The 16616-nt window shown below is 46.2% G+C and overlaps 1 protein-coding gene across 3 annotated transcripts in view; it reads left to right on the top strand.

The window, feature by feature from the left end:
- The window catches only part of LOC144764018 (uncharacterized), a 284209-nt gene that overhangs the window by 119247 nt on the left and 148346 nt on the right, over positions 1 to 16616 (top strand). For 2 of the 3 annotated variants that reach the window (XM_078650147.1, XM_078650146.1), the window contains 2 exons: positions 10536 to 10646; positions 10739 to 15004. The exons of the other annotated variant lie outside the window; for it this stretch is intronic. In XM_078650147.1, the coding sequence (XP_078506273.1) occupies positions 10536 to 10646; positions 10739 to 11613 (986 nt within the window). In that variant the 3' untranslated portion in view covers positions 11614 to 15004. Of the gene's footprint in view, positions 1 to 10535; positions 10647 to 10738; positions 15005 to 16616 lie in introns of those variants that run through there. 3 annotated transcript variants of the gene reach the window in all.

The raw sequence follows: 16616 nt of genomic DNA, 5'->3' as shown, positions 1-16616 counted from the left end.
GTGCGGCTAAGTTGGGCATCATGGTGACGGTGCACACGCCCACGACGTCCGTGATTTTCGAGACGCCACATAAAAAGCACCTGTCTCGGCCGTTGCTGCCTCTAGTACCAGGATTGGTGGAGCCCGCTCAGGAGTTGTTTCTCACTCCGGCGGTGACGAAGGCTGCCCCCTCCAGGCTCCTCAAGAAGTACCGGGCTCCGGATTCTGACCCGGCCTTTCTCAGGATGGATCCTACACCGGACTCGGTCATAGTGACGGCCGCTAGGAAGCAGCATGCCACCACCCCGTCGTCCACGGTGCCTCCTGATAAGGAGAGCCGCTGGCAGGAAGGTCTGTGGGACGGCGTCTACTGCAATGAAGGCTGCAAGTGCCGCAGCTTTGCTAGGGCGACATGATCGAGCCCTGTGGGAGTCCCTCCAGCAATTCGCTGAGCTCCTTCCTCGAGAGAAGATAGAGGACTTTCAGGAGATTCTAAATGAGGGGCTGTTGGTGTCGAACCAAGTCATCAGCGCGGCTGCCGATGTGTCTCTTCTGGCGGCGCATGGTTACTGCCATGGTGTCAACCAACTGCACCACGCTTGGCTTCGCCTTACATCCCTCAAGCCAGAGGCTCAAAAATGGGTGGCCAATCTGCCTTTCTCGGGAGAAACCCTGTTTGGCAAGCATGCGGACGACGAGATGGCCTGCATGAAAGCGGAGGCCGAGACCCTAACGCCTGTCGGGTTGGAGAAGCCCAAGGAGAAGAAGACCTACCGCCCGTTCCAGAGACGGTTCGTGGCGCAAGGCACGGGGCGAGGGCAGGCTTCGGGACAGCAGCAACAACAGCGGCAGTAGTTCCGGAGGCCCTTCCAGAAGCGCCAGAAGGGCAGAGGCAGCCAGCAGTCCGCGGCGGCGAACAAAGGCCCGGCTGGGTCTAGGCCCTGAGCGGTTACTTCCCCTGCATCCGTTACCCACTCCGGTGGGGGGAAGCATTCAATTTTTTCTGGCAGAGTGGAGAAAAATTATTCAGGACAAGTGGGTGCTGAATATTGTTTGCATTGGATACAGTCTTCGGTTCACCAGCCCGCTTCCAGCAATTCCACCGGTCAGCTCGCAGTTTCAGCTGCGTGAGCTCCAGGCGGAGGCCGATACCCTGTTAAGCAAAAGGGTGATAGAAGACGTACCTCTGTCTGAAAGGGGAAGAGGTCTGTACTCACGGTTCTTTCTGGTTCGCAAGAAGGACAAAAACGAGTTCAGGCCCATTCTGGATTTGCGACAAGCAAACAAGTGGATTCGCAGATAGAAATTTTGCATGCTGTCGTTGCATCAGATTTATCCTCAGCTGCAACAGGGAGACTGGCTATGTGCTATAGACCTACAGGATGCGTACTTCCATGTGCCCATTGCACACAAACACAGGACGTTCCTGCAATTCCAAGTCGGCGCCAATCATTATCAGTACACACTACTGCCATTCGGGCTGTAGTCTGCGCCCAGGATACTCTCGAAGTGCATGGCAGTGGTAGCTGCTCACCTGAGGAAGAACAAGGTGTTTGTCTACCCATACCTGGACGATTGGTTGATCAAGGCATCCTCCTTCTTGGAAGCTCAAGCACACTTCCGGAAGGCGTGCGTTCTCTTGAACAAGCTGGGGTTGCACATCAACATGTCCAAGTCTGTCCCAACTCAGGTCCAGTGCATACAGTACTTGGGAGCCTCCATCAATACGCTGTCAGCAAGCGTGTCTCCTTCGGAGGAGAGACGATTATCACTCCTTCGGAAGACTCGGGCTCTTATGACCGCTCCATCTACAACAGTGAGGACGGTGTCTTCTCTACTGGGGTCGATGGCCTCTTGTATCTTCCTCACGCCACACGCACGGCTGCACATGAGACCATTGCAGGAGTGCTTGGATGATCAGTGGGATCAGAGGAAAGGGTCTTGGGGCGACAAGATACGACTGTCTCTGCATGCTCTTCAGTCTCTGAAGTGGTGGTGTTCAGCGGAGAATCTCCTCAGAGGGGTTCCCTTCGACATTCCCACACAGACTATCATGACGGATGCGTCTCTCCACGGCTGGGGGGCGCACTCCGGAGACTTACAGATACAAGGAACGTGGTCCCCGACGGAGTCCACGTATCACATCAATTTCCTGGAACTCAGAGCTGTTCACTTGGCACTGAAGGCCTTTCATCCGTCCTTCCAGACCAACTCTCTGCTTGTACAGACGGACAATACGACCACGATGTATTACCTCAACAAGCAGGGGGGCTCGAGATCGCTCACTCTGTCGCAGGAGGCGCAGGCGATCTGGCTCTGGCTTCTAGCCAAAGGACTGATGATAACGGCTACCCATCTACCAGGTGTGCAGAATGTTCAGGCGGACGCACTGAGCAGACTGATTCAGGAAAACCACGAATGGGTCATAAACGACGAAGTACTAGGAGAAGTCTTCACAAGGTGGGGGCTCCAGACGTAGATCTGTTCGCCACCGCCGAAAACAGCAAATGCCGAAACTTCGCCTCCAGGTACTTCCAGCAGGGGACGCTGGGGAATGCGCTATGGATCAACTGGTCGAACAGCTTTCTGTACGCTTTTCCACCCATTCCCCTGATTCCGGCAGTGCTCAAGCTGTCCCAGTCCAGGGCGCGGATGATCCTGATTGCCCGGAATGGCCCAGGCAGTGGTGGTTCACGGACCTGCTTCACCGGTCTCTCCTTCCTCACATACGGCTGCCGTGCCGGCCGGACCTTCTCACGAAGTTCCGGGGGCAGATGGTACACCCCAGTCTTTGAGTTTGGCGGCATGGCTCCTGAGATAGTGCAATGTGGCCATTTGAATCTACCAGAAGATTGTATGGATATACTGAAGGAGGCTAAGCGACCTTCCACTAGGACTTCCTATGCTTAATATTGGAAGAGATTCTGCATCTGGTGCAAGTCCAAGAACTATGATCCAACGACATGTAAGGAAGATGTCATCCTTCCGTACCTTCTACATTTGGCGCAGTCTGGCCTTAATGTCCATTCCATTAAGGTTCATCTCGCTGCACTGACTGCCTACAGGAAATGCCCTTCACAGACTTCTTTCTTCCAAATCCCTGTGATCAAGGACTTTTTGGAAGGCTTGAAGAAAGTGTTCCCACCTGTCCAGCTTCCTTCGCCTTCATGGGAATTGAATGTGGTGCTGTCCAGATTGATGAAGGAGCCTTTTGAACCTATTCATAAGGCTTTGTTGCAGCACCTGTCCTGTCCTGGAAGGCGGCGTTCCTCTTGGCCATCACATCGGCCCGCAGGGTGAGTGAAATTCAGGCGTTGTGTTGCCAAGAACCTTATACTGTATTTCATGCTGCTACGGTTGTTATGCGTACTCACCCTAAATTTCTTCCAAAAGTTATTTCTGATTTCCATGTTAACCAGACCATAACTTTACGTACGTTTTTTCAGAATCCTTCATCTCCAGTGGAAAGGTCTCTGCATTCACTGGATGTTAGGAGGGTGTTGAAATTTTATCTGGATAAAACCAAAGATATTCGTAGGTCAGACCAATTGTTTATCAATTATGGATCAGTCGGGGGGAGGAGCCAAGATGGCGATGAGGACGGACGTGTAGTCTCTCGGCTCCTCGATCCTTTGTTCCTCGCGACGATATCCTGATCTTTCTCCTGCCATGTCGTGATAGCGGGAGGACGGCGAAAGAGTGCTGCATTGACTGGTGCTCCCCCGATGTCCCTGCCTGCCTCAGAACCCGATGTGTTTTCGAGCAATTTGCGGATTTCGTTTCTGCCCCCGTTACCGAGGCCCAGGCTGGGATACAGACATGGCGACTGCCGGAGCTACGAGGGGTTATGGATGCAGAGCGAACCTGGCGCCCTGATTGACGCTGCTGTCTGCTAAGGGTCTCCGCCTGCCTTGAACTGTGTGCCTGCCGACCGGGGGTTCTCGCTGGTGCCTCTGCTGCTGGGATCTACAGGTGAGGGGCGCTGAGCCTCCCCCATGGTGGCGGACGTCTGAATACCGTAGCTCCCCCACAAGCCTGCTCCTGCTCCGTCTTGATTTGCGTGCGGCTTCTATTACGACCTGAGTCCCTGTTGTTTCGAGGTATTTGCGCCCACGCGCCCCTGTGATTTCCCCGGTGGGGCGGCTAAGATGGCTGGTCCGGCTGCACTGATTACCAACGTTGCCCCGGATAACAACTGGACTGTGCTGCGGGACCCTGGGCACTGTACTGTCTTGGTAGCCGCGCCTGTGATTGTGGAAAAGATAAAACCCCCGGCCGCTCTAACTTGTGGCTCTATTCTCGATGCCATCGACGACTTGCGGGCAGAAATGCGTGAAGGCTTTCTGTCGCTGTGCGAGAGACTTGAGGCTGTTGCGCCCGGGGTGGATCGTACACCACTGGCTTGCTTTTCTCACTGTGACGCTTTGCCTATCCTGACTCGTGACCGGGCTACATTGTTGCCGCATGAGTGCTCTACACTTCATCTCTCCGGCAGTGTTGGCGAACGCGGTTTGATGCCCGCTTTCTTCACCAGCGCTACACTGTTTCCACCTCTATCAGAGCTCATGATCTCTGCCGTGACTATGCTGCCTTCGGGAATGGCGCCGCAGGCGCAGCATCTACTTCACCTGACTGCCCACGCTCAGTTGGCCCCGCTTCTGACTCTTATTATCTTGCAGCATTGGGGGCACCTGTTGGCACTATTCAGTGGGGTTCATGGATCTGGTCGGGAATGGACCCGTCCATTTTGTCTCGGAACAACAACTCCCTGCAGAGAGCGGCCATCTTGTTCCTTTGTTCTGCTGGTGGGGGTTGCCCCACGAGGGTTCTGGCCGGGGAGACGTGTACGGACTGGCCAGGGTTAGCGGATTTCCCTTGGTGGATGGTACATTCCTGGCTGGCGAGGTTTCGGATTGAAGCGCTTCTTTAAAGTGTGCTGATGTGACTCTCATTGCTTTGTGTGATGCTCGTAGCTCACGGTTTTTGCTGGTACACATGAGGGGACACGACTACTTGAGTTTGATTGACGGGTGGGGATTCGGGAGGGGACGTCTCTTAAGTTCGTACTGATATGACACTTGTGCTCTCCCTACTTTACTTTGTGCTGTATATTCTCTATTCTTGTTACGGTGTATAGGGTAGGAGAGGTTGTATGGTTGGGGCGTCCGAGAGACTTAGTATCCGGTGGGCTCCTCCCCTCTTTTCTTCTTTACTGGGAGTTATAGATTAGATTGCTCTTTTCTTACTCCCTATATCTTAGAAGTCATCTATATTCTTTCCTTTTCTTCTCTCTTCTTATTCTATATTTCGGGTTTATTGGGCGACAGACACACTGCTGGGGGGGGGGGTAGGCCGTAGCCTCTGCATGCGTGTAGGGTGGGGGTTGGGGGATGGGTTTTGAGTTTGGTTTCGGTTTCTATGGTGCCTTGTTTTTGCTTTCTTTCTTTTTGCCTTCGTTTCCCTTTCTTTATTTTCTCTTGGGTCCGTGTTTGGGATAGTTGGTGGGTGGGTGGTGATGGGCACTGTTTATGACGTTGACTGTTATAATCCTGCTGTACAATTTCAGAGCCGCTCTTCCGCCTGTGTAGATTTACTTCTGGGTTTCATGATTGCATGATAATATTGTGGTTACTATTACGTCATGCCTGCACGGACTCTGCTCTTTTGATTTCTTTGTTTACGCTAAAATGGCGAATGTCGACCTTCCTAATTGCCAGAAAATATAAAACAAACCTTTATTAATCCTGAGACGCAGTAACACCATGATCTACAGTGTAACTTTCGAATATTTGTTTTTCGTGACAAGATGTTACTGTGTCGCCGTGTTGCATGCGTTGGTGCTTCGAATGTATCCGTGGCCGGCCGGTTGGTTATGGGCCCGTATTTGTTCTTTTTTGAAAAATTATGGATCAGTCAGGACCGGTCTTGCTACTTCAAAACAGTCCATCTCGAGGTGGATTGTGTCCTGTATACAATTGTGTTAACAGAAGGCTAATAAGACCTTAGGGGTTTACCTAAGGCTCATTCCACTAGGGGCAAAGCTGCCACGACGGCTTTGCTGAGTAATGTTCCAATTGCAGGAATCTGCAAAGCGGCCACTTGGAAGTCGGTCCATACCTTTGCTAAGCATTACTGTCTGGACACTGATGCCAGGACAGACGCTCAGGTTGGGCAGGCTTCGCTGCGAAATCTGTTCGCACAGTAGTGGTGTTATTTCTCTTCTCTCCACCACCGCTTTGGTGTGGGGATGGGCTTGCCATTCTATTCACTAGATTATGACTATACACAGAGATCCCCTACTACAGAAGGAGTCGTTTCTGTCCTGTAACTCGAGTTCTGTAGTAGGGGTATCTCTGTTATAGTCATAAGCGCCCGCCCTCCTCCCCGGTGGAGAAGGATATTATGTAAGGAATGCTACAGGTCTGGCGTGTTACACCTGCAAAAAGAACTGAAAGTAAGAGGGACCTGCTGTGCATTCTGGGATACTGAGAGAGTTCTGGAAAGTTTTCTTAAAGGCACAGTATCCTGTTTTGAGCCACATAATGGCAGCCTATGGGGCTTGTCTGTCCACTCCTTCCTCTCTATCATTCCAGAGGATTTTGCTGGTAAAGGACAGCTTTTCTCTGTGGAGAAATCTGGACAGGCTGTGCTGTTTGTGGGTTTTTGTTAGAATTTCTAGTTGAAGTACTGGACAGTGTAGCCTGTGGAGATAGGCTACATTATCTGTCTTTAAATTCTCTCTTAAGTGTCTGTGCAGGTCTGCATCTTTTGACAATTTAAGAGATTATTTTTGATTGCTCCATGGTCCACGCACATGGGCGAGACTATTCACTAGATTATGACTATAACAGAGATACCCCTACTACAGAACTGGAGTTACAGGACAGAAATTATTCCTTCCATAATTGTATATATGCACAAACAGAGTGCATCAAAGTCCCAGTGATAATGTGACTGTGTGCGCATTTTCACTGGGTTAAGTATGATAGGCATTAATAGAGGCAATAATAGCCTCTTGAGTAATGTATACTAAGGCCCAGCACCCTTGTTTTGTAAGATAGGAAAGAAGTTAATTCAAACATGTATACGTCAACATGAAGTCCAATCATCATGAGTCTTATGACTTACCAAAAGGGCATGTGTATTTAGTTGTGTGTACATACTCAAAAAGGCAAAATAGCCTCATATTTGTATGTAGAGATCTTGTTATTATTAAATTAAAATGAAGGAGACATATGGGATGTTTCAATAGCATCAATAGTTTGTATTTTCTTCTAACACGTCCCTTGCTGCTATTATTTATGCAAGAGCTACTCGTATGTCTGGCGTCCACCAGGGAATGTCCTCATACAGTTATAGGGTGAATGTACCAGTCATCTTCTGCAGTCTCCGGCATTTCAGATTCAAACCTTTTAAATAAAGAGATACTCATCTACGTTAAACAATACCCGGTAGAAATGTAAAGTACCCAGGAATCTTCTACTGTCTAGGACATGTCATACTGAAACCTTTTAAATGAAGGGATACTCATCTATGGTGAACACTACCTTGTAGAAACGTAAAGTACCCAGGAATCTTCTACAGTCTAGGACATGTCATACTGAAACCTTTTAAATAAAGAGATACTCATATATAGTGAACACTACCTGGTAGAAACGTAAAGTACCCAGGAATTTTCTACAGTCTAGGACATGTCATATTGAAACCTTTTAAATGAAGAGACACTCATCTATGGTGAACAATACCTAGTAGAAACGTAAAGTACCCAGGAATCTTCTACAGTCTAGGACATGCCATTGTGAAACCTTTTAAATGAAGAGATACTGATCTATGTTGAACAATACCTAGGAGAAATGTAAATTACCCAGGAATCTTCTAAAGTCTAGGACATGTCTAGGCTATCCGGTTTTAGGTTTAAACCTATAATAACTGATAAAACCCCACCGAAAGTGAAATAGCCCTCACAAGTGTAAAGTTATAAACACCGAAAAAACACCTGAACAACCACAAACTAAATGTCATTCCTAGAATGGAAAAGGAGAGTGAAAGAGTCATATTTATTTCTACCTGGAGGGGCTTATACAATGTAACTTTGTTATATAAGGTAGCAGCAAGAAAGTCTGGGCTAACCATATTCTGCTTGAGTTTTGTTGTTTAGGGATGTCACTAAAATATTGTTTCTTCTTACTTTTGCTATTTTTCAGTTTTGTGGTCTTCGGTCTAAAGATGGAGGGTTTAGAAGCATGTTTTCATTCTTATTTAATTATTTTATAAACTGTAGAGAATCAGGAAATATCAAAATCATATTCGATAGTTTGGTTACGTTTGATACTTTCACTGATAGGTAAAATGGCATGTTTCAAAGGAATCTTTACCAATATGTACCATCACATTTACCCACAGACAGAGAATGGGTGAAAATCTCTGATTCATCAACACCCTTTCCTAACGAGTCAGTATTGATAATAGGTGAATTGCCAAACACTCCAGGCTTTAAACATTCAATGCAAGTCGTAGTGACAGGTATATGTGAAAAAAGTCCTGTCATCAAGCAACTAGGATAGTGGTGAAACCATGAAATCAGACTTTTGGAAAACATGGAACGGAGTGCCACTTGGAATGCTGCTGCAAAAAGTTTCTACCAAGTTCAACAAAGATTGGAGTGACATTGTTTGTATTTGCATTGATTCAGCTCTGTATATAAAAAATGTGTGTGATGACCTGTGAAAAACGATACCTGGGCTTAAATGCTTCCCTGTAAGAGATCCTTGCCACTTTGTAGATGGTATGCTGAAAGCATCTTTACAATCTTCAGAGTTGACTAAGAATGCTATTGACTTTGTAGTCCATTCTGGTGCACTGTTTCGTTATGCACGCGAACTAAAACACAAATATTTCTAATTTTGTACTTTGCGTGGCTTCAAAGTAAGAGTCATCCCAACTCTGTCATTTAGATGGTGATTCTCCATCTTAGAGGCCATAAATGCTATATTATCCATGTGGCGACCATTTACAGAATTTCTGCTAAGTGAAAATGCCAAAGGTAAGAAATTTGAGAATCTTCGTTCGCATATTGACTGTGATGTGAAAAAAAGAACACTCTACTGCATTATTGGATTTTTACAGGAAAACATAACTGCTGTATAGGACATAATTAAATAACTAGAATCTTGAATCATCCTTGTCTACTGAGTGTTCAGCGTAATTGGTATAGATGTGAAACATCTCCTTGAAAGTCGGCTGGGGGACACTTTTAGTGATTTAGGCACTGCAGCGTGTTCCATGTTAGAATGGTCACTTAGTAAGCAAAGAAATGTTGAGTAGCATTTCAGGAAATTTTATTTTACAATGCAAGAGAAATGGCTTGCAATGATGCATAGAAATGTCCCTTCACCAACCATGGTATTTGAAGTCAATAAAGCCTCACTGTGGTACTCTGCACAGGTTCTAGATCCCTTCCATAAAGGAGAATTTTCTCCAGACTTTGAAAAGTACTGCTTCATTTTCGACTGCTCCAATTACTCTGCGGGCATATGCACCCAGTTCAAAGCATATGTTGCAGAACCTGTCCCAGCGAATTATAATCTTCAGGTGCACCAGTATTGGTATGGAAAGCTATGTCTGTGGCCAGAGTTTGCAAATTGTGTACATGCTGTTTTGGAGTTGCCTGTTTGAAGTGCCAATGTTAAGAGTGTCTTTTCACAGATAAAAGTTTACATCGGAAGGAAAGAGCGAGTGCGCATGACCAAATAATAATAATAATCCACATTTGTAAAGTGCGAACCATCACCCGTTAGGGTCTCTAGGCGCTGGGGGCCATCGGGAAGATTAAGCAAGCTATTGCCCAGAGTCACATGGTGCTGGGCTAATCTTCCGCCGGCCCCGGGGATCGAACCGTGATCCCCAGATTCCGGAGTCAGTCACCCTGGTTGCAGTGCCACACCTCTCCCCAAAGACTAACTGAAGAAGTATTGTAAAGTGTACTACAATAAGTTTGATTTGTAAAAATGTATTTGGACTCATATACACTTTACGTACACTGTCTACATGCCAAGCACTATCAGTGCAGAAAGTAAGGAACAATAAAAGCAAAACATTCCATGAACACCGGAAAAACACTGCTTCTGTTGTTTTTATGGCACAAAAATGTGTAATCACTGATAAACACTGTTTTTTCAAGGTATTGAAAACACTGAAAAAACCCCACCAGAATTTGCTAAACATAGAAACTGAAAACAGGAAAGCCTAGACATGTCATACTGAAACCTTTTAAATGAAGAGATACTCATCTCCGTTGAACAATACCTGGGAGAAACGTACAGTACCCAGGAATCTTGCTCGATATGACTATGATGCTATACAGTTCTCCACATGATGACTGGTACTACTTAGCTCCCAAACACACAATGTCATGTGAAGAGTCTCCAGCTACCTACACATTTATTGCTGCAACCTAGAGATTTATAACTATAAACTATTCCAGCCCCGCCGTGAGGTGATTGTGTTTGTAGAGCATGTGCACCATTGATAATAAAAATGTCTCTTCTTGTGTCTAGGTTTTACAGCAAACCATCCATGCAGATCTTCATGTAAACAAGAGGAAGAGGTCTATGGTTTGAAAGAGCCACAGCCTGAGGGGACAGAATATACCAGCCACCCAAGAAAAAGTGAGTATAATGGGTTTCCTTCAGCTTGATAATCTGTGGATATGTTTAGTGATTTACTTGTGATCTAGTCTGACTGCATTTCCTCCCAACAGTGGATGTCTCCAACGACCAAAACAAGAAGCAGTCTGCTCTGAGTATGGAAGACACTATGCAGCAGAAGAATCTTCCTGAAAGGCGCCACAAGCAATTTGTGAAGAATTTTAACTACATGGCGGACTGTAATAACCTTGCTAGAACCCAAACAACCACGGAAATTAAATATAAAGTCCATGATGGAGAAATATCTAGGGTATCCTGTGATGCACCAAAGCAATTTGTGCATCGAAAAAGCATGTGTAAATGCCCATCCTGTGAACGATACTTCAGTGACAGAGCAGCTTTACATCTGCACATGAGGATTCACACAGGGGAGACCTTTTACACATGTCCTGCCTGCGGTAGATGTTTCAGTGACAGACAGCTTCTGCTCTTGCATCTCAAAACTCACATCAGAGAGAGGCTGTACATGTGCACAGAATGTGGGAAAAGCTTCAGTCATGGCTCTACCCTCAGGTTTCATCAAAGGATCCACACTGGAGACAGACTGTACAAATGTCCAAATTGTGCTAAAAACTTTACAAAATTGTACTACTTGAAAGTTCACCTTAGAACACACACCGGAGAAAGACCGTATGTATGTACTGATTGTGATAAGAGATTCAGGGACAACTCTGCTCTCACGAAACATCAGAGAATACACACGGGAGAGAAGCCTTTTAAATGTAATGGATGTGAGAAAAGCTTCAGGGATAGCTCAACCCTCAACGTGCACCAGCGAATTCACACTGGGGAACAGCCTTATAAATGTACTGAATGTGAGAAAGGCTTTGGACGCAAGACAGCTTTGACCAAACACATGAGTACACACTTCGACAGGACAATAAACCTGTCATCTTACCAACATATTGCTCTCCTGCCACATAATTAGTGATGTGGAATGGGTAAAATGTTCACAGTGCTTTTCAGTTAGACTGTTGGAAAATCAGGTTTGTGAGAGAAACTGTCACGATTCTTTGTTTTTATCCCACGAGGTTCTCACAATTTTATCTCCCAAATCACAAATTTTTAAAATATTCAACCCAATTCGTACTGTTCCAAGAGCGTGTTGGGCCTGGGAAAAACATTTTGTTATAGTTAAAAACCTCCTGATTTTTGGGTAATTTCAATTTTCTTGTATTTGTGATGGTTGTTAAGGGTTCATATGTAATTTATTTATATTATTTATATTTATAAGGTGCTGATCTTGTTTCTTTCTAAAGCCCTGAAAGTGATGGCAAGGCAGTGCTACTATTTTTGTTATTTTGGACACCCTCCAGGAAAGGAAAGAACTAAAAAGATTTTTTTTTGTTGCTATTGTTAAGACCTTATTGTAAAGCGGAGGCGAGGGAAAGTTTAGCATTTTTAGCTTACCTTTGTTGACACATTACTAAGAATTACATTGCTGCTGATATCTGTGAGCCCTGAAATTTACAAACCCAGATAAACATATCCGATACAGCATGCATTAGCTCTTCTAACTTTATAGCAGTGTATGTAGCTTTTACCTGTGATTGATTTAATGATCATAATCGTGCTATGGTTAAAGTATGAGTAGGAACTTGAGCACAAGGCTGCTTTTAACTTCGGATATCTACTACATCAATATTGTGAGAACTAACACTTGCTATTACTATAACATAAAGAGTAGTAGTCTTTATTCTTAACCAGAAAAAAGACTGCCATCCGCTATTTATGTCCTGTAGGCATCCCTTGTGGTATTCTTTTCATTACCTATTCTGAGGCAAGCCAGTCTGAGGATTTAAAAGTACATTAAAAAAATTAAAGAAAACCTTGCAGTTCCTACCCACAACCACAATGTTTAATTTTTTTCATTGACTGAGCTGACATCTGGCCCTTCTAAAGTTATCTTCCCCTAAACTAGATAAAATTTGTTCAAGAGGCTGAGAAATGTGGGTTCTGATGAGTTTGTAAACTATGAATAATCTGGAAAGATTAAAAAAAGACTATTGCTGAATGTGTAGATATGCAAGAATGGACGTTTTGGGCTTTAGCAAAAAGAAATGGTGGCAAAAAGGGCATAGACTAGTTCAGAAGAAAACTTTTTGATCAACCATTAAAACAGAATTAACATATTTTAAATATGTACCTTAAAAGTGATATTTTTGCATATGGAACTTTTTGCTTCATCATAGGATATGGAAAGTGGGTGATCGGCATGAAATGCAGAGCCAACATGTAGAAGCATTTGGTTGTAGTACCTTTTTGAAATGCGGATGGGCCACTTACAATATGCAACTTGTGAGTCAGCTTTAGGGAAACTTCCCTTGTAAATGCAAATATGACCTTTACCCCTGCACGCTATGCGGTTGGGCGTCCAACTTCCAAGCTACGCACAGCCAACTATGTCATGTAACAATATAAAAGTTGTCATTTTAAGTAAGGAAGATCTACTGGCTTTGTCAAAGGGCCAGAGCACCAAAATAAAAAAGTAGGTGAAGTGGCTTTATCAACAAGTCAAACACAAGGAGATGATGGACGAAGGGCTGAAACTTTTCAGACACTCTCCCCCAGTCACAGATCTAGGTTGAATTCATCATCTTTCTTTAGCTCACTTCGCCAGTCCAGTTCAGAAACAGCTATATGCAAATCAGTCTTGACCTGTGCCTCATGGGAACAGTCCGGCCTGAACTTCCAAGCCATGTCTTCTCTGGACCGGAAACAAACATCCTGGGACCGGTTTCGGGCTAACAGCCCTCATCAGCCAGGTTAGCTTGAATCAAGTGGCAAAGTGAGTAAGGGACCCACGTCTGGGAATACCCTGCCAACTTAGGTCTAACAAAGTAAACACAAGGAGATGATGGACGGAGGACGGAGGGCTGAAGCTTTACAGACACTCACCCCCAGTCACAGATCTAGGTTTAATCCATCATCTTTCTTAAGCTCATTCCGCCAACCCAGTTCAGACACAGCTATATGCAAATCAATCTTGACCCTGTAGGAACAGTCCAGCCCGAACTGCCAATCCATGTCTTCCTTGGACTGGAAACAAGCATCCTGGGACCGGTTTGGAGCTAAAAGCCCTGATCAGCCAGGCTAGCTTGAATCCAGTGGCAGAGTGAGCAAGGGACGATGAATTTAGGCTCAGATCTCTGTACTCGGGTGAATGTATGACATTGTTCTGCATTCTTTCCATCAACTGTTCTTTTTGGCATTTATCAAAAAGTCCCCAATAACTATATTTAAATGTATATTTCATAAATGCACACATTGCAGTGTTTAATAATAGTGATTCTGACTATATTTTCATTAAGGCATTTTTTACAAAATAGATTAATATGTCTTTCAAGCTTATTTGCTACATTTTTCAGGCCATAATGCACAGTCACTATTGTTATACCTATACTCCAGCTAAAGACCTTACTGCTCAAGCTCGCTGTGCTTTTCAAAAATATGGTAAGCTCTCCTGGGGTCAGGGATTAAATGACCCAAAACACTTGCTATGTTTTTTTTTATTGTTGCTGGAGTTCTGCTGCACTTATGGAGTGCTCCTACTGGAGCAGAAATTAATACATTGGTGTTACCTGCTGCTCATTTATTATTTATATATATATATATATATATATTCTTATTTTTGGGTGTCCTGGGCCACCCAGGACAACCACACCCTAAACTAACGTTTGGGCCTCAGGAGGTGCCCCAGGGCCCAGCAACCCTAGCCGGCTCCCCGCACAGCCTTTATAGTGGGAGCCAGCTGCTTGTTTTACCCTGGGTGCCCAGCCGGGGCACCCACAACATAACAAATCGTTGGGGCTCTTGGGGGCTTCCAAAGGCCCCCTGCCAGCACCCTTCCTGGGTGCCAGTGAAAGCCAACTCCAATACTTTATTTCTCTGCTTCTGCCCGTGCTGAAGCAAAGTTGTTGGGAATGCCTGCACTCTATCGCATAGAAAACAAGTGTCCCGGTCAAAATGTGTGGCTCTGCGTGATTCGGTAAATCTGGAGTAACACATGGCAGCGCAAGTTATTGCCTTCCGTTACTCTGCCCCAGAGAGGCGTTCCATGGGTGGAGAGTGGGCATTCCCACGCATCAACCCATGTATTGTGGTGCATTCACAGATTTACCAAGACAAGTAAACCTGGGAATGCGTCAAAATTGTAGGCCTTCCCAGTAGAGGCTGAAAGAGGAGAAATATCTTTATTTCTCTCAGTTTTTTCTTCTATGTATGCTGCATTCTGCAGTTAATTCAGAAAGAAGAAAACACCTCCAAGGATTGTTTTTGTCGAGGAAGGTATCCCTTCCTGCGTGCAATGCAGGAACCCCGGCACCATTACTCAAGGTTGACTGCGTTGACACTCGGCAGCACGTAGTACGCCAGAGTGTGAGAAGTTGGCCTGATAGGTGATGTTTCCAATTCTGGAACCACCGGTTATCAGACCAAACAATCCCTTATGGTGTCTGGTTGTAAGTCAACCTTATTAGACAAGCTATCCTAGGGGTAGCATGGACTAAGCAGCCTAAAGGCTTAACTTAAGAGGTCGTGTTAAGCGAGCTGTTTTACCACATACAATCCTGTAATATCAAATGAAAGGACACCACACAAGTATATATTATAAAAATATATGTATTTATTACTAAAAACCATCCCCAGTATTCTTTATGAATAAAGGGGCACAAGCGTTAAATCAAAAGCACAGTTTAAACATACAAAGTTGCACAATTATGGATGAGGGCGGGGGGCCACTCAAACCCTATACTAAACAAGTGGTATAAGAGATACCAATCGAACAGTGGTTAGGCCTAGGGCCTAGGGAATCGCTGGGAGCAGTCGGGACAAGCAATGCTGAAGTCGGGAGAGGCCCACGGGATTCGGGTGCAGTGCGGAAAGCGCACGCATGCACCAATGTTAACCAATGGTGCGTAAAAGTTGTAAAGTTAAAGTTTAAGGACACTTCCGCTGAACCTAGAGGAACAAAACTTAAGACACAGACCCTAGAGATGTGTACCAGTGTGGGAACACCGGCGGAGCAAAGTTACCTCACCCACAGGAAGCGGGTGCACAGGGTCGAAGTTGAGTCGGGTTTCGTCACGCAGGCTCTTGGTGCTTGAAGCTGAAAGGGCTGCAGGCGGGGTGAAAGAGAAGGGTCCGGTGGAGTCCAAGGGTGGACTCAAGTCGAAAAGTACCTGAAAGCAGAGGGGACAGAGTCTGGGTCACTCAGCAGTGACCAGGGTGGAACCAGGACGGAACCAGGCAATGTCGGGCGCAATCAGGTGGTCGTCGAGGAGCTTCTCTCCCCTGTCACGTGGGCTCTGGGGCATCTACGACGTCCAGGAGCAGGTCACGATCTGTCCCACGCAGGCTCTCGCCGTCGGCGCTGTCGGCTTCAAGATTGGAGCAAACAACACTTGGCAAAAGCAATCCACGCGGAACCGGGAGATTGCTTCTCACTCGAACCAGGAGGGTCCGAGTGGGGGCTCCTTTTCAGGGGAGCTGGTGCAGATCTGGAGCAACCAGATTCGCAGGTCGAATTTCAAGTTTCGTCGGCACAGGGGCCACTAGCCGGCTGGCAAGTGACCGGGCCAACACGTTGAGCCAAAAGAAGCAGAAGGGCCCCACGCAGCACTCGTCGAGTGTGGAGGGCTGAACTTCGGTGCAAGTGTGGCTCAGGGTTGGGGCTTCTCAAACCCCGATGTACAGCTTCGAGGGTCACTCGTGGGCTGCACGGTCAGCGTCTCGTGGTCTTTTCAAGATGGCGTGCCCCACGCTTCCGGTCGCCTCCACGGGTCTCAGCTCTGCAGGGACTGTGGATCGGGCTGTTGGAAGGCAGGCAAGCTTGATCTCGTCGATCTCTGTCGCTCGAGTTCCGGCGGGAACTGCGACAAAGCAGACGTCGATGGCTGGATGGTGCCTGTTTGCACAGTGTGGTCACTCCTT

The sequence above is a fragment of the Lissotriton helveticus genome, chromosome 6 (assembly GCF_964261635.1).
Source record: "Lissotriton helveticus chromosome 6, aLisHel1.1, whole genome shotgun sequence".
NCBI lineage: Eukaryota > Metazoa > Chordata > Amphibia > Caudata > Salamandridae > Lissotriton > Lissotriton helveticus.
The sequence above is the reverse complement of the archived record's forward strand: the minus strand, read 5'-3'. Positions and strand labels throughout refer to the sequence as shown.